This window comes from Phaseolus vulgaris, chromosome 4 (genome assembly GCF_051622355.1).
Source record: "Phaseolus vulgaris cultivar YP4 chromosome 4, ASM5162235v1, whole genome shotgun sequence".
Taxonomy (NCBI): Eukaryota; Viridiplantae; Streptophyta; class Magnoliopsida; order Fabales; family Fabaceae; genus Phaseolus; species Phaseolus vulgaris.
In genome coordinates, this window is record NC_143501.1 from 48,517,898 (window position 1) to 48,540,522 (window position 22,625).

At 29.2% G+C, this 22,625-nt stretch overlaps 2 protein-coding genes across 2 annotated transcripts; one reads left to right on the plus strand and one right to left on the minus strand.

Moving 5' to 3' along the window:
* Positions 1 to 3,727: 3,727 nt before the first annotated feature.
* Positions 3,728 to 6,579, minus strand: LOC137838015 (NAC domain-containing protein 100). Its single transcript, XM_068647221.2, has 3 exons — positions 6,023 to 6,579; positions 4,887 to 5,152; positions 3,728 to 4,788 (listed from the first exon to the last, which is right to left on the minus strand). Exons 1-3 carry the CDS (start codon positions 6,183 to 6,185, stop codon positions 4,237 to 4,239), a joined length of 981 nt encoding a protein of 326 aa, XP_068503322.1. The 5' UTR covers positions 6,186 to 6,579; the 3' UTR covers positions 3,728 to 4,236.
* A 7,027-nt stretch (positions 6,580 to 13,606) lies between these two features.
* Positions 13,607 to 17,361, plus strand: LOC137838016 (DNA ligase (DUF1666)). Its single transcript, XM_068647222.2, has 6 exons — positions 13,607 to 14,001; positions 14,082 to 14,506; positions 14,726 to 15,082; positions 15,518 to 15,895; positions 16,173 to 16,390; positions 16,571 to 17,361. Exons 1-6 carry the CDS (start codon positions 13,856 to 13,858, stop codon positions 16,814 to 16,816), a joined length of 1,770 nt encoding a protein of 589 aa, XP_068503323.1. The 5' UTR covers positions 13,607 to 13,855; the 3' UTR covers positions 16,817 to 17,361.
* The last annotated feature ends 5,264 nt before the right edge of the window (positions 17,362 to 22,625 follow it).

Genomic DNA, 22,625 nt, shown 5'->3' on the forward strand with positions numbered 1-22,625 from the left:
TTTTGGTATGGTATTTTTACCAGACATTCTTCACCGTGTCTACTGAGTTTTGGCCGAGATTTGAGCCCCAGACTCGTCCCACAAGATTGGCAATAAATTTTTTATTCATCATTGCCAGGACTGAAAGGAAGGTTCGTTTGTGTGTGAAACTGATTGGTTTTTTTCGTGGGCGAATACTCATCCGTTAGACCTGAAATTTGTCGCGTTTTGCCCCAAATTCAGTGGAGATTCTTATATGTAATTTCAAGAATAAACTATTTCGGGAGAATTTTTTCATAAATTTTGTGCAAACCAAGGCTAACCTATACAGAAACTTGTGAAATTTAGCCCCACATTCTGAAATTTTATTCTGGGTCCGTATTGCGCCGAAAAAATTCACACAAGTACTTTCATATGTTGTTTGCACCCAGGTAAAGAGGCATGCCTATAAAAAGAATCAGAAAAACAAGATACGGGGGAGAAAAGCCAGGACGTTTTTTTTTTCGGAAAACAAGTATTGTTCACCCTCGGTCTTGGACTTACTACGCCTTACTCCTTGGATATTTAGGTATGGTATTTTTACCAGACATTATTCACCGTGTCTACTGAGTTTTGGCCGAGATTTGAGCCCCAGACTCGTCCCACAAGATTGGCAACAAATTTTTGATTCATCACTGCCAGGACTGAAAGGAAGGTTCGTCTGTGTGTGAAACTGTTTGATTTTTTTCGTGGGCGAATACTCATCCGTTTGACCTGAAATTTGTCGCGTTTGGTCCCAAATTCAGTGCAAATTCTTATGTGGAATTTCAGGAAAAAACTATTTTGGGAGAATTTTTTCAGGAATTTTGTTCAAACCAAGGCTAACCTCTACCGAAACTTGTGAAATTCCGCTCCACATTCTGAAATTTTATTCTGGGTCCGTATTGCGCTGAAAAAATTCACACAAGTACTTTCATATGTTGTTTGCACCCAGGTAAGGAGGCACGTCCTTAAAAAAATAACAAAACGAAGACACGGGGGAGAAAAGTCAGGTCGGTTTCTTTTCGGAAAACCAGTTTTGTTCACCCTTGGTCTGGGACTTACTACGCCTTACTCCTTGTGTATTTTGGTCTGAAATTTTTACCAGACGTTCTTCATCGTGTCTACTGAGTTTTGGCTGAGATTTGAGACCCAGATTCGTTCCACAAGATTGGCAATAAATTTTTTATTTATCAGTGCCAGCACTGAAAGGAAGGTTCGTTTGTGCGTGAAATTGTTTGATTTTTTTCGTTGGCGAATACTCATCCATTTGACCTGAAATTTGTCGCGTTTTGTCCCAAATTCAATGGAGATTCTAATGTGGAATTTTAGGAAAAAAACTATTTTGGGAGAATTTTTTCAGAAATTTTGTGCAAACCAAGGCTAACCTCTACCAAAACTTGTGAAATTTCGCCCCACTTTCTGAAATGTTATTCTGGATCCGTATTGCGCTGAAAAAATTCACACATGTTCGTTCATATGTTGGTTGCACCCAGGTAAGGAGGCACGTCCATAAAAAAATCACAAAAAGAAGATACAGGGGAGAAAAGCTAGGACGTTTTTTTTTCGGAAAACCAATTTTGTTCACCCTCGGTTTGCGACTTACTACGCCTTACTCCTTGGGTATTTTGGTCTGAAATTTTTACCATACGTTCTTCACCGTGTCTACTGAGTATTGGCTTAGATTTGAGCTCCAGATTCGTACCACAAGATTGGCAATAAATTTTTTATTCATCACTGCCAGGACTCAAAGGAAGGTTCGTTTGTGTATGAAACTGTTTGATTTTTTTCGTGGGCGAATACTCATTCGTTTGACCTGAAATTTGTCGCGTTTTGTCCCAAATTCAGTGGAGATTCTTACGTGGATTTTCAGGAAAAAAAATATTTCGGGAGAATTTTTCAGAAATTTTGTGCAAACCAAGGCTATCCTCTACAGTAACTTGTGAAATTCTGCCCTAATTTCTGCAATTTGATTTCGTGTCCGTATTGCGCTGAAAAAATTCACACATGTACTCTCATATGTTGTTTGCACCCATGTAAGGAGGCATGTCCATAAACAAATCACAAAAAGAAGATTCAGGGAAGAAAATCCAGTACGTTTTTTTTTCGGAAAACCAATTTTGTTCACTCTCGGTCTGGGACTTACTACGCCTTACTCCTTGGTTATTTTGGTTAGAATTTTTTACCAAACATTCGTCATCGTGTCTATTGAGTTTTGGCTGAGATTTCAGCCCCAAATTTGTCCCACAAGATTCGCAATAAATTTTTTACTCATCACTGCAGTGGCTGATAGGAAGGTTCGTTTGTGTGTGAAACTATTTTATTTTTTTCATCATCTATTTGACCTGAAATTTGTCGCATTTTGTCCCAAATTCAGTGGAGATTCTTACGTGGAATTTCAGAAAAAAAAAACTATTTCAGGAGAATTTTTCAGAAATTTTGTGCAAACCAAGGCTATCCTCTACCAAAACTTGTGAAATTTTGTCGTACTTTTTGCAATTTTATTATGGGTCCGTATTGCGCTGAAAAAATTCACACAAGTACTTTCATATGTTGTTTGCATCCAGGTAAGGAGGCACGTCCATAAACAGATCACAAAGAGAAGATACGGGGAAAAAAGTTAGGACGTTTTTGTTTTCGGAAAACCGATTTTGTTCACTCTCGGTCTGCGATTTACTAAGCCTTACTCCTTGGGTATTTTGGTTTGACATTTTAACCAGACATTCGTCATCGTGTCTATTGAGTTTTGGCTGAGATTTGAGTCCCAGATTCCTCCCACAAGATTCGCAATAAATTTTTTACTCATCACTGTCCGGGTTGATAGGAAGGTTCATTTGTTTGTGAAACTGTTTTATTTTTTTTCTAGGTGAATACTCATCCATTTGACCTGACATCTGTCGCGTTTTGTGCCAAATTCAGTCGAGATTCTTACGTGGAATTTCAGAAAAAAAAAAACTATTTCGAGAGAATTTTTCAGAAATTTTGTGCAAAAGTATCGTTGTTGTATGAATCACTTTTGACTGGATTTTAGTAATTGAAGCACCCCTTATGTACTTTTCATTATTTTCTTCTTTTTCTTTTTGTTAATAAAAAAAAAATCCTTCTCCATTACTTCTGTCTGGTTTAGATTCACATTTTCGTCTTTTCTATTTAGAAGATCAATATTCGAGACCAACTTTTTTTTAGTTTAACGTGTATATTACTATAATTCCATTTCACCATGACTTTCACTATTTTTAGTTTTTCTTTTATGGCATGATCTTTCTTTATATATTGGCCCTTATAATCTCCCAAACCTTCTCAATTATAGATTAAGATTCCTTCTCTTGTAACCAAAACCTTGAAGTGTTGATAGATATATCATAAAAATTCTAAACTCTAAATAATAAAACCTACAACATTTATATCCATTTGCATGTACTCGTGTCATTAAGTCCTTCAAAATTAAGGTAGGTTTAACTAAATATCTCTAAAAAAAAGCAACTTTTTATAAAAGTAAAATTATTTATAAATAAAAATATTATCTTAGCTTCCTTTTTTTTCTTTTTTTTTCATTTGTATATAATAATTTTAACTTACATATAATTTTAAAAAAATCATATATAGATTCATCCATATCTTTTTTTTAATCAACAAAAAATAATTAAATAAAATGAAATATTTATGTATCACAACCCATATATAAAATTAAACCTAAAATAAATTAACAGGTTTGTACAACAAACAAAAGCAAGAGAACTAACATATAAGTACTTAAAAACGCAAAAACATATAATTTCAAACAAATCTCCCATAGATTTTCCGAATTATCCAACTCTTCAAGTTTACCAAAACACTGAATCATGACCAAAAATTCAAACAAAACACAAAAACTCTAACATTTTTTTGGATCATCAGAATTTGTTCATTGAAGCATAACTGCATCCATGCATCCTTCGTATACATACATCCATGCATAACTGTGGACATAGAAATGGATTATATGATTGTTAGAAGTCCATGTACAAGTTTTTTTTTTATATTTTTTAGGTCGAAATCAATTCTAAAACATGAAATTCAAGATAATTGAAAGAGTGCCTCTTCGTGATAAAACACTAAAAGGAGTTAACATTGATTTAAAAGTCGTCTATTTTGACACCTAATTACAATAGAAGAGCAAGGTTTAATGGTGCTATTTTATTCATGGGAGTTTTAGGGTTGGTGTAATTACACAATGTTAGTTTCCTGATTTAAACAGATTCACCAAATGGAGTCCAAATTGAATGGTTGCTCCTGTTGTTGCTGCTGCTGCTGTGGCATACATTCTTGAACTTTTGAAGAAGAGGCTCTCAGATTTGAACTTAGGTCAGTTCCAACAACTTGGCAAACTCCTTGAGCCATATATGATGCAAGATGATCTGCTGCTTCTCTTTGTTGATAACTCCTAAGTTGCAATGCCTTCAGAAGCAAAGAATTTACAGAAATAGTTGGACTCAGCAACCCAGAAGGCCATGGCAGGGATGGAAGAGAGGGAACCTGAACCTCACTTGCAACTGCCCAATTCATGGCCAAGTTCATGTTTGTGTTAACACTATTACTCAGATCAGCATTCATAAAAGTGTCTCCTGAAATATTGTTGGTGAGTCCACCTGAGGAATTTGCAATGCTATTCAGATTAGGAAGCTCAAAGTCACCAAACTCATTGGCCATTGAGACTGTGTCACATGGGGACTCTGGTGGTGATGAGTTTGTTTGCTGTGGTTTCTTCACTTGTAAGCTCTTTTGGAAAACCCTGCAAACCACCCATTCATTCTACAAAAGCAAACATCAAGACAAAAAGTTTATTTCTCAAACCACAAAACCTAATTAACATGTGATGGATATATATAAACATGCATTAAGTTACTAACCTTGGAAGGTCTTAAGTGATGCTTGTTTTCAAGTCTATATTCGTGCATGACCCAATTACTTTTCTCTCCTCTCGGAGCTCTACCCCTATAGAAGACTAGGGTTTTCTTCATTCCTACCAAAACGCCATTACCAAAAATTTCCTTGTCTTTCCCTGTGGTTTTCCAGTAACCTGATTCAGTGGCTCGGTTTGTCCGAAGTCCAGTTGGATACTTTCTGTCTCTTAAGCTAAAGAAGTACCATTCTTTTTCTCCCATGGAGGCCTTACCTGTTCAATTATAACATTAATATGTCAATGATTTTTATCATTATTTAGAACCGTGATATATATATTCAATTAATAGTTGTTAATAGACGGATTGTCTTTGAATTTTAAGTTTTCACATAATTGTGACAAGATAGATACTCAGAATTTTTTTTAGTTATATATCTCTTTTGTTTTGTAAGAGAGTTGGATGACCCTTTGAGTCAAATTTATTATATTTTTGATAAAAAAATTATTTAATTATTTTATGTTTATTGTGTAAACGACTATGATATGTCAATGAATCTCTACTCATCTAGGTACTATTCACACTGAAAAATAAAAAGTTGAAATATCACACATATATGTTTATATATCAAAAAAATTTCCTAAACAAATTTATATTGCTAAATTAGGATATTACACATTATCATCGTATGCATGAGTTGTAAGCCACGCCGCAGAAATAGAAGGGATCAAACTTCTATTATATATATAAAAGAACAAAGACTATGTGATTAATGTTTGTTTGATGAAACTGAAAAGGTTATGAAATGATCAGTTGCAGAGACTCAGGAATGAATACAATGTTTTGTATACATGTGTTATCAGTTAGAAAGTTAAGTTTCAAGTGAAAAAGGCGAAAAATTATTATGAAATCAATAACTTTCCTACCATGAGTTTTTCCCTTATTATTCCAAATTTATCTGTATAAATATTTTTCAATTAATAAGTTATATCATAAATATTCAAAGAAAGCTAGATATCCTTACATTCCAAAAACAAATTTGTAAAAAAAAAAAAGAACAGTATAATCTAAAAAAAAACTAATCTACCATACTTTCTACTGTCTATGACATGTCTAACAGACAACACCAAACACACAGAAATTACCTGGTAGGTCCCAAGGTTCAGATTTGTTGAGATCAACAACTGCTATAGCTTTGGATGTGAAGCTAGAATCAGAAACCTTGTTTGTAAGATAACATGTGATGAGTTCTTCATCTGTAGGATGAAACCTGAATCCAGGAGGCAGATTTTCCTCCATCAGATTCATGAAACCAGCAGCAGCAGCAGCAGCTTCTGATATATCCCTTGACTTTAAAGAAGTGAAGAACTCAAAGTAAGCTGAATAACATCACCAAGATCTCTTCACTTCATGCTTTTATAATTCACCCTTCAACAACAACCATTTCATACTTCTTCATATGTCTTTGTTAAATATACAGATAACTCTGAGAGGCCTTAGATTTACCAAATTGTTTCTTGGATTTTCGTGTATTTACTGAACAAACCAGAACATAGCTGCAACCTTGACTCTATCAATGTGTATATATATATTGATAGATAGATACATAGATGTAATGTGAAAAGATGTTTTATATTTATTGGGAAGACTAGTGGATATGATAATGTTTGTGCACGAGGGAGTTGAGTCTCTGTTACACCATATTTCAGGTATATTAATTTCAATATATATATATATATTCTATGATCCAACCACCTTCACCCATTTCTACCCACCACAAAAATCTTTCACGCTACAATGGGAACATCGACTCATCTAAACCATATTCTCTTATTCTTTTTTAACTATTCAACTTCTATCATATGTGTTGTAGACACTTGCACCATTTTTTAATCATCTAAACCATGTTCATACAGAAATCACAGTTAAAAAGAGAGAAGGTAAAGTCCAGCAAAAAACTATGTGAAAAATGACGGCATTACCTAGGAGAAATATTCATTTCATGTTCATATACTAAGCTTTTTTTTTTTCAATTTTTGATGTGTGTGTGGTGACTAATATTACTGAGTGGTTAAAATGGTCACCAACCCAAGACACTGTGTATATATTCTTAGGGTAACCCTTTCTCTTTGACCATAATTTCATGTGTTATTATTTAACTATAACCTACCCTAAATGTCAATCCTAAACAAGAAATTTGTGAGTTCTAGGGTTTCTAGAAGCACACTCTTATCTCTCTAATAATAATGCTTTTTTTTATAATAAATTTGGTGATTGGGAAGTGAAGTATATATAAACCACAAAGTCAAAAAGGCAGAGATCAAATTAGGAATTGTCCTATTTGGCACATGTTTGCTGGTAGCTCAAGCTCAAATTAATCATTATTTTTATATTTGTTTTTTTTTATCAACAATAAAAAATAAATAAATATAATTACTTTATGGGTAATACAACCCTTATACATGAAACTCAACCTTTAACCTCTCCCTCCTATCTAAATCCGAGAAAAAATCACCTAAGGTTTTCACTCATACACCTAAAAATGTACATCATGAGATCATTCCAATACAAACTAAAGGATCAATGCACCAATCAGAGAAAGAAAAATGCGCAGAATGTTATTTGGATGTAATCCAAGACCAAGCCTTAAGTTGAATCAAAACAAACACTTCCAATACATCTACTACCCCTTTAAAAATTACATTGTTTCTATACTTCCAAATCTTGTTAACAACCGCAATCCAAATCACTGTCCAATCTCATTTACCGAAGTAGACGCATTACACATCTTAAATTGGGAGAAATTTAGCAATGGATCGCTATGGACCACATCCCGAATATAATCGCGTTATTTCTACGTCTGTTCTTTAATATAATCGCGTTTCCGAATTTTAGACCTAAAAATTCAACACAGTTCTAATTTCATCATCTTAATTTGTCCCTTTCTTCTATCTTTTTGTCTTTGTTCAAGTTTTCAAACGTTCACCATCTCTCTCTAGATCTCTTTCATTCTCTATCTCTTTCGAATTTTCGAAGTTCAAATTAACGATATTAAACTACCACAAATCTTCCTTCTCTCAATAATTGTACTTTTTTTCACCTGAAAAATTCATCAAACGTGTTTCAGTTTGGCTAATTTTATTTCCCAAACTGAGGGTGTTATTAATAACTTTATTTAATTTGATTGTGGCGTATGTTTAAGTGCTCATAAACATGTATATGTGATATTATATTTGCCATGTTCAAAAGTCCAAAGTTTGAATAGATATATATTCATCAATCAAATCAAAGTAATTTTAAGCTTCAAGTTTTTTTTATTTGTAATAAGTAATATATTGAACAGACACGACTTTATATTTACAATAAAAATTGTGTTAGACTTTTTACATTGAAATCGTTATACATTTACAGTGTTTCTTAACATATGTAATTGAGTTAATAACATTTAAATCTTTATCAAAGTTAATCGCCAAAGAGAATGGTATATTTTTTCTTATTGTGAATGACAAATATAATTATTTTTATTTAAATACCGTGTAACATTTTCTAAACTGTGGAATTACTTGTATCCTTTTTTGTACACTTATTATATTTGTTGATTAAAATATCTTCTACTTTTCATTTTTATTTTTTTTTGCCACATTTTGGATTTGTGTGGGCTCACGATTTGATACAGTGAAAAGATCAAAGTTCAGTTTCTAATTTCTATATATAAGGGTTTTAAATGAGATGATTAATATTTAAATTGTTAAAAACTTTATAAATAATTTTTTTAATTATTTATACTTCCACTACAAGAAAATCATAAAATAAAAACTAATTTTAGAAAAAAAAAGTTTATACTAAATTAGATCAAACTAAAAAAAAATTGGTTTCTAAATTAGTTTCTAAATTAGTTTCTATTATTGTTTAATAATTTATAAATTGATATCTAATTAGTTACCAAGATTTTTGTTACCAAATTTAGAATATAAATAATTGGTAGCTGAAGTAGTTAGTTAGATATCAATTTAGAAACTATTTAACAATAATATAAACTAATTTAAAAACAAACAAAAAATTAGTCTCTAAAATGGTCTCTAATTTAATCACTATAGCAACTAATTATTTTTTGTTTCTAAAATTAATTTTTATTTCATGATTTTCTTGTATTGTTCATTTGATACGAAGAATCTTAATTTCTTCAAAACATATTTTTTATATTCTTTCTAATTTTCTGATAGATGTCAGGATACGAGTTTATCTTAGTGACCTCAGTTAAGACAACATTTTTTTATCAGAAAAAAATTAATATAATTGATTAAATAGTGTATTTGGAGTGCACCAACCCATCACAAAATGATGTACATGTTGATCAATTTTATGTTTAGAGTAAGTTTTTCTACCCCTTTTTCTTGGGTTGGTTGCATGTTGGGTGGTTTGCATGCAGAAAAATATGTGTTTTGCATGTTTATTTTTGTAGACAAAGATAAATCTATGTTAATCTAGTTAGGATTGTATTCTTATTTTCATTTGATAATTAGAGTTTTTTTTGGGCAAGTTTGATATAGACTTTGTATGATATATTTTATACAAAGATAGTGTATTGATGTGAATTTACTCTATTATATATTGTATTTTGAGATGTTAGAATATTTTATAAGATTGTGATGATGTCTTATGATCGTGATAATTGTTTCAGGAAATTTTATGTGATTTTCAAAAGAATTTCTGAACATGTTTTTGTTTAGTGAAAATAATTAGTAGTTTAGAATGAAAATTAAAACTTATAAAGGAAAATAATTAGGTGGTCTTAATCTCATTCTTAAACCCTGAAAAAGACCAATGGCCACCTGAACAATTGTTGTAAAATATTTTTTAAAATTTTCGGCCAATTTTTTTATCTGTTATCAAAGCCAGAATATTTTGTTTCATTGTACTCCTATTACAACATTTTTCTTTGTTAGGAATGAGAAAGAAAAATGTTGGTAAATGCAATACTCTATATTAGGTTATTATTTTCTTAAAAAACATATGGAACATCTAGAAGTTAAAATTATTTTAAAAATATTATTTCATAATGAAAAATTTTGTGTGCAAATTTAGAAGTTAAAAGTCAATTTTGAATTTAATATTCAAGAAGATTATATTTGAAATTTTCTTTTTCAGAATATGTTATGAATATATAATTCGAAAGTTTTATAATATGAAAATCCTTTTTTAAAAATTATAAAAATTTTAAAAAGCAATTTTCATCATTACGCTGCAACACGAAATCCAAAATAAAAAAATGGAGAAGTGTGAAAAGCAATTACCTATTTATCGAATCTGTCAAGTCCAATTTAAAGTTTAAACTTTAGGTTTAGCCACTTTCTCAGTAATATCACACAAATAACTAAAAATAAAAGAAAACAATAGCAATGATTCAATAAACTACCTCAATCATAGGTACTCCATTGTAATTCTTATTTAAGATGTTCCATTGTTTATTGTGTGAAAAACATTTTTTAATTGAAAAAAGGATAAAAACAGCTTAATATATAGTAAACATGTAAAAGAGATTAATTGTTTATTAGTTTTGTCTACTTCTCTAACACATCATTTAAACCAATCAATTAGTCTTCTTTTATATGCATTATTTTTTTAAATTATTATTTATAAAAACTCTCATTGATTTATATAAACAAATACTTCCTTGATTTATATATATTTTTTATTAATAATAAAAGAACTGAACTTTTTCATTTTAAAAAGTAGCAAACAAAGTTGTGTGAACAACTAATAACCCAACAAAACTTCATAAAATAAAATAAAATAAAATCATAAAAAATAGATGAAATTATTTTGAGGACACCATGAATCTACAATCTTGTAGCCAAGTTGAAGAGAAGGATCAATCAATGGGTTTCCTAAATGCTTTTTGACATCATCTTTTTAAAAAGCCTTTTTATTCCATGGGTAGGTAAAGAAAACACTTAAAGTCTTCATTGCCCACAAAACTCTACAGAGACAAAAACTTTAATTCATTTTAATTTCATAGACAAAAACTTTAATATATTTTAATTTGGTGGAAAAAGCATTTAATATATTTATGCAAGCGTGCCGAATACAATACTAATTTTAATTAAAAACTATATGCTATGTACTCAACTTTATTTTTAAAGAAAAAGGATCACATCATTCTTTCTACACAGTGAAGTTCAACCTTAGTGTATGGTTTGGTTTTACTCTCTTTTCTTTTCATTTGTTTCCGCACGTGACTTCACATATCTCTCATGTAGAAAAAAAAAATATTATTTTCGAATTGGAATTGAGAGAACAATTCTCTTCCTTTTCGAAAGGTCAGTTTACCTCTCATTCCTTTTTATGGAAATAGTCTCTTAATTTTCTCTTCACTTTTTTACTTCTCTTCCTCGTGAATTTCAAGCTCGGATGATACCTACAAAAGACAATCTGACGTTCAAGTGAAATTTTGGTATTCGATTTTTGGTACTCTCCGTATAGAATGATGATGTACTTCTATTCTCAAAATTTGTACTTATTTATATGATTATCATAAACCATTTGTTGTTGAACTAAATTAGAATTTTGAATCATGATTAATAGTATATTACCTAATGTTTGATTACTGATTAATTTTATTAACCTTCTGTTTAAGTATAATGAATTTAATCGTGTCGATAACCCTGACCGAATAACAAAGCTTTTAACTATTATATGAACCCAACCAAAATATATATATATATATATATATATTATAATTAAAATAAAAATATTTTATATAGTAACTAAAAATAAAAATATTTTAAATAAATATAAATCTCATCTTATAAATTTAAAATCACTTATTAATATCTATTATAAACTATGTATTACATGTACAAGTACTAAAAGCAAGTTTTACGCGTTTTTTTAGGGAAAGTGTTGTGAAATGATTCCCTTGTTTTTCCTTTTCTTTTCCTGCTAATAAGGAAAACTATGTTCCAAACCAATTCCTAAGACACGGTCTAAAATACAAAGTACTTGCACACAAATAAATTATGTAACACGATATGATAATGCACGAGTCAATATATTGTTTTAATATCACTTCATTAACACATATTATGTATCCTTTTTATTCACGATTATTCTGGCTAAAGAACATGCCAAACACATTAAAAAACACAAGGAATAACACATCCACTTTAATATCTACTCTCATCATTTTTTATGATTACATAAAGAGTTAAAGTTCTAATAAATAACTATATTACCTTATGATAACTCACTTGAGTTTTAAAATTCTTATAAATAACTAGAGTCTCTGTCCAAAATTTTCTTACAGATTTTCCTATAAGTTTCATACTATATAAACAAATGTTTTACTCTGTTTTTTTGTTAGAATATTCCTTTGAGTAGCTTAAAACTATTTTATCAAAATCGTTATTTTATATTGTTATATATATATATATATATATATATATATATATATATATATATATATTAATTAGTAACTTACACAAAAAAATCATTAAATATCAATCAAAAATTAAATTTAAAGACAAAAAATAATTAATTAATATATTAACTAAATTTGATATTATTTTAGAAACTAAAAAAATTATTAGTATTTAAAATAATTTTTATTATTAATAAAACTTATAAATTAATTTTTAAATTGATCTCTAAATTATCTATCAAAATTTTAACTACTATTAATTTATATTTTAAATTAGTCATTTAAAGGCTAACATAAATTTATTTTCTAAGGTATTTAATAGCTAAAATAATACCAATTTAAAAACTACTTTATAAATTTTAAATAATAATAAAAACCACTTTAAATATCAATAATTTTTTAATTTATAAAATAATATTTAAGTTAATTAATATAATAATTAAAATTATTTTAATATTTAAAATTATTTTTTATTTAATAATTTTTTTATAGTTATTTTAATCCAAAATAGTCATCAGAGGATATAATAGAAAGTTTTGGCATATAAACTCATTCTGTATATGGATTTGGATATTTTAATTTATAGGCTACTTTACTAAAGCAAACTCTCTTTATGATTTCCAAACAAAAATAAACATTAAAATTAGTATAAATAACAACACTAGATCTTGCCTTAGGAACTCTACCAAAAAAATTAACTAGCATGTAATATACTAAAAAATAATTTTATCAAGACGAATAAAAAATAAATTATAAAATATGTATAATAAAGAAATATTTTATTTTATTTGTTATATGATGATTAGCAAAATTTATTTATTATGAAGGAGAAATATTCTACACACATTTATCTTAGTGTTGTTGACTTTTTTTTTTTACTAGAAAAAAAATATAATAAATGTGACTCACTTTAGGGATGATTACAAAGCAAAAGAGACATACACCTCAAGAAAACCATGACGGTCTATCCTACTACAACTAAATAAAAAACGACTTAAAATTTAAATATTAAGTCACCTTATCCGCAACTATTAATTGAATACATACATATCACGGATTCTAGACACCAATCAGAGAAAAAAAATAATCCTATTACAACTAAAATAATAAATAATTTTTTATTAAAATGAAACAATTTTGAAGTTATAATAGCCCAAATCACAGTTACTTTCAAAGTAACATTTTCTTTTATCTTGAAAGTGAAAAGAAATTCTCAAATTTGTGATTTTACAAGGTCCATCAGTATCCTAATATGAAAAGCATAATCCCAAGTCCCAATATATCTAGATCTTGAAGGCCAACAGATCTTATTGTAAGAGAGAAGCCACAATTGTCCAATCTTCTAAACATTTAGAACAGCATGACAAATTTGCCCTTCTTGCATCTCACAATTGGAACACACATGATGAGGGTAAAAAAACCACATGACATGAGTAATTTTGAACCTATGTTGAGAGAGAGGGATAGATGTTAATATGTTAGGAAAGCAACCAAGTCCACTTTTCTTTTAGGAGTTGCTTTGCTTAGTGGAGAGTCCTTTGGATCAATCACAAAGAAAATGCCATGTTCCAAAGAAGAAGCTCTTGTTAGACTCTTCTACAATGTCTCTAGCTCCTTCCACCTTCTCTTCCTCCTCCTCTTCTCCTCTTCCCTCTTGCTCATCAACTTCCTAAACTTCATTGCCACCTTCACCATCTTCCAAAGGTCTTCTTATCCATCTTTCTCTACCTCACTCACTTCCCTCCACCACCTAACTCACACCTTTTCTTTTTTGCATGTTGCAGAGATCACCACTGTGAATATGTGTCTTCTGAGAGTGATGAAGAAGAAGAAGAAGATATTCAAGAAAGATACTCTTATGTGCATGATTCTGGTGACTCAGATCACCTAGTAGCTGACATCATTTGTGGTGGAGAAGCCCTTTTGTTTGTGCACAACAACCACCCTCGAATCACTCATTCTTCTTCTGATGAATTCACCACTCCCCGGGATAGCCTTATTGAAGAAGATCAATCAGAAGAAAAGTATTCAACAGAAACCTTGTCTTTTCACAAGTCACCTTTGGTCTCAGACTCAGAAAATGAAGAAGAGACAGAGGAATTTCCAGCTGAAGATGCTGATTCTGTTCCAAATCAAAGCAGGCCCACATCGCCCATTACCCTGAACCTCTACAAAAGTGACTCACTTGAAAGTGACAAAAACTATGACGGTATCTATTACGTACCAAAGTTTGTTACATAATTCACATGCAACATTATCAGATACTCTTTCATGTGATACCATGATTAACATTATCAGATACTCTTTCATCATGTAATAGCAGATCATTGTTGTTGAAGTATCAGCATATAACTTATATAAAAGTTTTTATATAAAAAAAAAACATTATCACATAGTTCAACTATTACTGATTCTATTTTCTGTGCAGAAGATTGTGTTGAAATTGGATTTGAAGTTGAAAATAAGAAGCCGCAAGAGGAAAGCCTCACACGAGATGAGAGATTCTTGGTCTATGCTCCTACCCAATTGGAGGCCAAGAAGCTCATTGTTGAGGAAAAGGATGATGAAGAAATATATGGTGACTCATGCACTGTTGGATCCACTTCCAAGAGTTCCTCTGAGTGGAGGAGCTCCATTAACTGCAGAGACTCTGGAACTGATGACCCTTTTTCTTCCTCATCAAGAAGAAGTTGCCCCAAGTGGGAATCATACACAGTTTTCCAAAAATATGATGAAGAAATGTCATTCCAAGATAGAATTAGTGCACAGAAGCTTCAAGAAATTGGTAATTTTTCACATTTTTTTTGTTCATTGTTCACTCTTCAAAAATGTCATTACTGATAGAAGAATTCTGATATTTGGACACTCAAAATGGTAACAAGCACTTAATTAACACACTTGGTGTCCTTTTTTATCATTTCATTGTTTCCTAATCATGTTAATCAAAAGCTGTATATTTCTCTCCAGATGTTTACATCAAAAAAGATGTCCACCAATCTTAATTCTTTAGGATAATGCATGCATTATTAGACTCACAATATCTACAATGATAATTTAATTTAGATTAAACAAAGGTTATATTGGTGGAAAGTAATCTTAATAATGCCTTAACTTTTTTCCCACTGTCATATGAAATTATTTTATAGTGATTCCAAGTTTAAACTGTGGTGGAGGATTGATTTTACCAATTGCATGTGATTAACAACTTGATTAATTTCAGAATCTTTGAGGTCTATCAAGGTATCTCCAAGGTCAATTTCAGAGCGCATTGTGTTCAAGTTTTCAAGTATGAATAAAAAACCAGGTGATGCACGACACAACCCATATCATGAACTTGAGGCTGCATATGTTGCACAAATTTGCTCAACATGGGAAGCTCTTAATTGGAACTACAAGAACTTTCAATCCAAACGAGCTTCACGAGGCCATGATGTTGATGTGGGTTGTCCAGCCACCATTGCACAGAGATTACAACAATTTCAAGTGTTGTTGCAGAGATACGTTGAGAACGAGCCTTACGAGCATGGTAGAAGACCAGAGCTCTATGCTAGAGTCAGGCATTTGACTCCAAAATTGCTCCTAGTACCAGAATATCGAGGTAAAACTTTGTTTTGGTTCTTTAAGGTAGTTAAGAATTCTCTAGTAGTGTTTGGTTCTTGATGTTGCAGCTTCTTAATTTAAGTCTAATTTAACTTTATAAAATCATAAATTTTCTTTAATTTTTAACATTACAAAAACTATCATTTTAACTAGCTTTAAAACTAAATCAAACCTTACAAGATTTATTAAGTAGGGGGATTAAAGTCAAAAGTTCATATACATCTGTAGCACTGTGATGCATGATTAACTAATTAAGGACTTATTTCTGTGTATAGAATCAGAAGATGATCAGAGGGACGAAAATGGTTTTCAGTCAAAAATACCATCAGCTTCATTTCTTATTATAATGGAAGATGGGATCAGAACGTTCATGAGTTTTCTGAAGGCTGATAAAGAGAAACCATGTCAGATATTTGCAGCTTGCTTTAGGAGAAACCGAAGACCCTTGGTTGATCCAACACTTCTACGCCTCACCAAGAAAGTTAATCAAAAGGCAATTAATTAACTAAATTAATCATTTTCTTAAGTGCCTTCCAGATCATTATTCATTTCATATTATATATATATATATTATCTTTATAACTTTACATTATATAGAAATCAATTTTAGATATACATCTTATAGTTTATCAGAACTAACATGCAGTGTTTTTTTTTTTGTGTGTATGTGCAGAAGAAGATGAAAGTGAAGGACCTTAGACGATCAAGAAAATGCTTGAGGAAGAGAAAGTTGAAGGGAGAAGAAGAGATGGAGATTTTGATGGCACTGATAGACCTGAAAGTGGTGTCAAGGGTTCTGAGAATGAGTGAGTTAAGTGAGGAACAGTTGCATTGGTGTGAAGAGAAGATGAGCAAAGTAAAAGTGGTGGAAGGAAAACTACAAAGAGATTCCTCTCCACTTTTTTTCCCTGCACATTGACCCACAAAAAGGTTTATGTATATTGCTTGGTGACTGGATCATGAATGTGCATGGCTGCACCAAAAGAATATCCACAACACACCCTTTGTTTGTAAATAAAATATATGTGTGTGGTTAAAGAAAACGAGGGACCCTACAAATCAAAGTGAAACATGTGTTGGCATGGATTTTGGAGCCTGAAATGGGAGGAAAAGAAGGGTAAAGACGAATGCTTATGTCATTTGATGAATGGTGAAAGTGAAAGAGCAGAGAGAGAAAGCAAGGAATGAAGATAGAGACAAGAATGAACAGCTTTAGTATGCTTTAGCTTTATCTATAAGGGTTTTAAGCTGAATCAAAAGATGAACAAGACTCAAGCACATGCAGTTGAATAAAAAGTAGTCTTGCTCTATTGGAAAAAAAAGAAGAAACAGTATATCATACTATTAAGGAATGGTAGGGTTAGTGATTCTTTTTTCTTCAAAATAATATTACAGAAAGTGTGTGCCACTTAGTTTTGTCAAAGAGAAAAAAATTGGCAATGAAGGAATAAATCATGCATCAAAGTACGTAGCATATAAGGATCAACTCATCATGATATATATATATATATACATATATATATATATATATATATATATATTAACCTATCTTTAAGAAAAATCTTTCATTCGAGTTTGGTAAATGAAAATTAATAATAATTAAAAAAAATCATTAGAAATATCAGTCAAATTCTCAACAAAGATTTAAACAAAACTATAAAATATTGTGTACTAATATTATAGTTACCTAAAAAATATTGTTTTAGGTAACATCTACTACTAAAAAAAATTATTAAATGAAAATTAATTTTAAAAGTAAAAATAATTAGTTACTATTTGAAAAAATTAAAAACCATTTTATAAACTGAAAAAAATTACTTCTATCTAAATTAGTTTCTATTATTAATAAAAATTTATAAAATAATTGTTAAATCGGTATCTAACTCCTAATTACCAATATTTTAGTTACTTACTACTTTATATTTTAAATTAGTTTTTATTAGTTTTGTAGAGACTGATTTAGAATTTAAAATATAGTAACTAAAACCTAGATGGTTAATTTAGATATCAATTTAGAAACTATTTTATAAATTTTTATTAATAATAGAAACACCTTTAGATACTAATAATTTTTTAGTATCTAATTTAGTTAATATAGTGACTAATTATTTTTTTCTAAATTTGGTTATTATTTATTAATTTTCTTGTAATGATTTATTTATTTTTAATTTATCTCATAACATCTTGGTCAAGTAGCTCTAACAAGTTGTTAAAGACTATTTTATATCACTTTTAACATTTTGTATAATAGTACAAAGTTGTTGTTAATTACTTTAATTAATTAATGGGCAAGTTAACTTTTTTTAAATCTAAAAATTGTAAAATGTTTCTTAAATACTGTTTAAAAAACAAAAAGAGCAATGCATGGGCTTTTTGGAGAGCCGCCTTGAATCAAGTGCTCTTACCATCTTACATTTCTTTTTATCTTTCTTCTTTAATTATTATATCACTCTTTATATTTATATTTTTTTTTAAAATATTGCCTGCAATCAGAAAAGTAAAAGTTCAATCAGTGCCCTTTATTTTATTCCAAAACCATGCAAAATTAAAGAAATATGTTTGTAAAAGAAGTATACACTATTTGAGCATTTTAATAAAAACATTTTTTGTTCTTTCTCGATAACTCGAATTTTGTTAGCACTCACGTATAAATGAATGCAACAAAAAAGTAAATGTCTACATGCGTAAACAGATAAAAAAAAAACAAAATATTATCACTCACAATTTTTTATAAAAAAAAATCATAAAATAGAAACTAATTTTTAGATTCCAAAATAATTAGTTGTAACCGTAACTAAATTAGAGACCATTTTAAAAATTAAAAAAAATAATTTCTAAATTAGTTTCTATTATTGTTAAATAGTTAATTAGTTTTAACTACCAATTATTTAATTTCTAAATTTGGTAGCAAAAACCTTGGTTGCTAATTAGATACCAATTTAGAAACCATCTAACAATAATATAAACTAATTTAGAAACCAAAAATTTATTTAGTCACTAAATTTGTCTCTAATTTAGTCACGGTAGTAACTAATTATTTTTTATTTCTAAAATTTGTTTCTATTTCATGATTTTCTTGTAGTGATACAAATCACATTACAATTTTTAATATAATTATTTTAACATTTCTGTATCATTTAATTATAAATTTATTTTTTATTGTATATATTCATATTTAAACCTATCAAGAATTGGATATAATTCTTGAGAAAAAATACATAAAAGAATTGGGACGACCAATTGAGGCCCAACTTTACATACAGTTTTGAGTTTTTGCTTCCTGCAACCCTTTTTTGCTATCTGCACGTCCATAAGTTTTGAAATACCTAGGTTTCCCCTTGACATTTTATTTCAAACCTTTTTCTCCTTCACTAGTGTCATTCCACTGCTAATTTTCTCCTTGAAGCTTGAAAGTAGATGTATGGGGTGTGGTGGTTGTGGTAGTGTGGTAGTTGTGGAGGTGTGGTGGTTGTGATTGTGGTGGTGTTTTTAAGTAATTTAGTCCAGGGTACGTGGAGAAGGTATGAAAGGATTTGCTTTAATGGTGTAGAATGGATTACCATATATTGGAGTCTGGAAATAGGGTTTCTGAAAAATGAATTTTTTCCAGATTATTGTATCTTGAAAGTTGTGGTTTTTAAACTTCAACAAAAAGCACATTTCAAAATATAGTAGAAAAAAATTATTTCAAATTATTTTTTTTAAACACTTGAAAGTGCATTGTTCAAAAGTGTTGTATAAGTATTTTGGAATGAAAAATCTATAAACTTTTCAAAACAACAATTCTTTTTTGGCAATATTCAAAGTTTATTCTACAAAACATATTTAAGAATAGTAATTTTATGTTCTGAAATAATAATTTTAGGTGTTGAAAAACATATTTCAGAATAATAATGTTACGTCTTGGAGAACATACCAAAAGGTAAAATATATGTTTTGAATTCACCATTCCAAAATACATATTTTTAGCTCTCAAACCGGTGTTCTGAAAAATAAAATAAAAGTTAGTAGATTTTGGATTTTTTTTCCACTTAAATTTCATTTTGCATAATTAATATGAATGAAAATGGTTACATGGGATATCAAATGATGTTGTAGAGTATGCTTGTCTTGTAATGAATTATATAATAAATGTAGGTCATAAGAATGTAGTTGTGTATTTACAATAAATAAGGTAAATGTTATAAGGTGTATTTTGTGAATGAAATATAAAGTTATACTATGATTTTGTAGATATTTGTTATCTAAGATGACATTTGGACTCGGTAAAAAAGGTTGATCATGACTTAGTTGATACGTTGGTAGGTCATTCCTATATTGATATATTAACATGTAATGAGAATTTCATATTTGTTCATATGACAAAGAGGTCAGTGAAGTTTAAAAATATTTTGATAACAATTAAGGAACATAATGAGATGAATGTGACCACCATAAACATAAAGCAAATTTATAATTCAAACTATGTCTATTGTAGATCAAAACAAGGTCATAAAATTGAAATGCAATCATTTATGATGTTACTTTAACTACACATGTATGTTTATTGGTATAAGTTTAATGAAGGTACAAATATAGTGACGAATATATTTTAGACACACCTTTATTCAATGAAACTACTAAATTCCTTTAACATAATATTCATAACAAATAATTCATACAAAGATATAGGATGTTCTTAGTTGAAATTATTGGTGTTACCTCATCTGAAATAAACTTTTCTACTACATTTGTTTTATCGGCATATTGGAGATTTCCGTAACACTAATTTCATAAAGTTAAAAAAATAAATACTTACTTTCTAGAGAAATATGAAACTTCTTAATAAAGAAGACAACTAGTGTTTTAAGGACATTTTTTACTATTTGTCATACATTATGGAGTGCAGTAGTAAATAAGGGGTGCAGGAAGCAAAAGCTGCATATGTTTTTCCAGCCAAAAAATGTAGCATCGTCTTCAACAAAGAAATCGTCCTTAAAAAGAACTTTTAAAAAGTGTAACTAATTTCGATTTTTGTAACAGAATAATAACGAGTCATGAAAAGTACAAGATAAAATTAAAAATGGTCAATATGACGTTATTTAGAAAAAATAGTAACCAGTAATAAAATGATGCTTTGATTTTTTTTTTCTTCTTGCGACATGTTATAATCCCGTAAAAAATTTAACAAATCAATCAAATTTTAAAATTTAATAGTAAAATACATGAAAAAATGATCACAAAATTTACAAAAAGACGACCGAAAATATAAAATTAAGAGACATAAAAAGAAAACAAAAAAAAAATTATTTATTCTTTCAATAGGATTTAGGAAGATACTTTTGGTACCATGTAATATGATTTGAAGAAAAAACTTGTTGGAAGATATTCTGGATATCATGTAATGTTATATGAGGTCTTGAAGTATTTTTGGTTTAAAAAAAAATATTTTTATAAATTTTTTATAAAAAGAATTAAAAGAAATAGAAAAAAATATAATTGATTTTTAAATGATATCTGATTAATGTCTTTTATATAAGAGTTGAGGTATCTAAACTACTCTTATTTAATTTATTTATTTTTGTTAAAAAAGAAAAACTCCAAAACGAAACTTGAAGTTAGATTTTCTAATCAAAATTTAAAATGATTTGTGAATAATTTTGATGGTTATAGTTGTATAGATTGAATAAGTAAAAGTAGCATTAAGTCAAAGAAACTGAATGAAATTATTGATTAATTAATTAGACTATTAACGCGTGTTTGACTCTATTACACAATCTAAAATCCATTACCTTCTTTCTAAAAATAATTATGAACTTTAAACAACATTTTAATTCAAGAACGGAATCTAATATTCAACTAATAAGATCTTATAAATCATTCCAATGACTATATGATGGCCCATCAATTATTCACACAAAAAAATTAAAGAATTTCGTATTAATTAAGATATATTAGAATTAGACATGTTTCTAAAGAACAAATATAATAAACAATTGGAAGGAAGATATGTAGAAATCTATAGAAATGTTGCCTATGATAAAAAGAATAAAGAAAAATCATCATAGTACTATAAACTTCAAATGTTTTTTCATGACAAAGATTAAAAAAATATAAAAACTTATTAAAAAATTTACTACTCAATTATTCAACTTTTTTATGTCTTTTATCATTAAATTTTTCAATTTTTACATATTTTTTAATCAATTAAATTTTTAATAATGTTTTTCGGTAGGTTAAAAGAGGAATGAGTATATAAATTATCTTTGACCTTGACTTCTGAACAATGTAAAACTATATTGGACGTACCAGAACAATAGCTCTCCAGTCGAAGACTAAGGGAAAGAGTTTACTATCTTCACCGACAACTGAGATCAATACTCTATCATAACTTTGTCCTTAAAAAACGTTTCGGTGAATTGAAAAAAGAAGAAGTATACAAACTGTCTTTGGTATCGACAACTGTCTTTGGTATCGACTTTGAGCGAGATGAAACTATATTAACGCATCGGAACAAATAATAATGGAATGGTTTGCTTATATAAGTTAGAAATAAGATTAGGTGAAAGGTAGAAATGAAGTTGTCCCTACCAATTGAATGGTATGAATAAAAGCAACAGAAAAGAGAAGAAATGGGAGAAAGGAAAAGGGTGCGATCCCCACTGTTAGCATCTTCATCTGCGAATCACATGCCATTGCCAACATTCAAAGTGCTATTTGTCATTTCATTTCCACTTTTTAAATGGAAT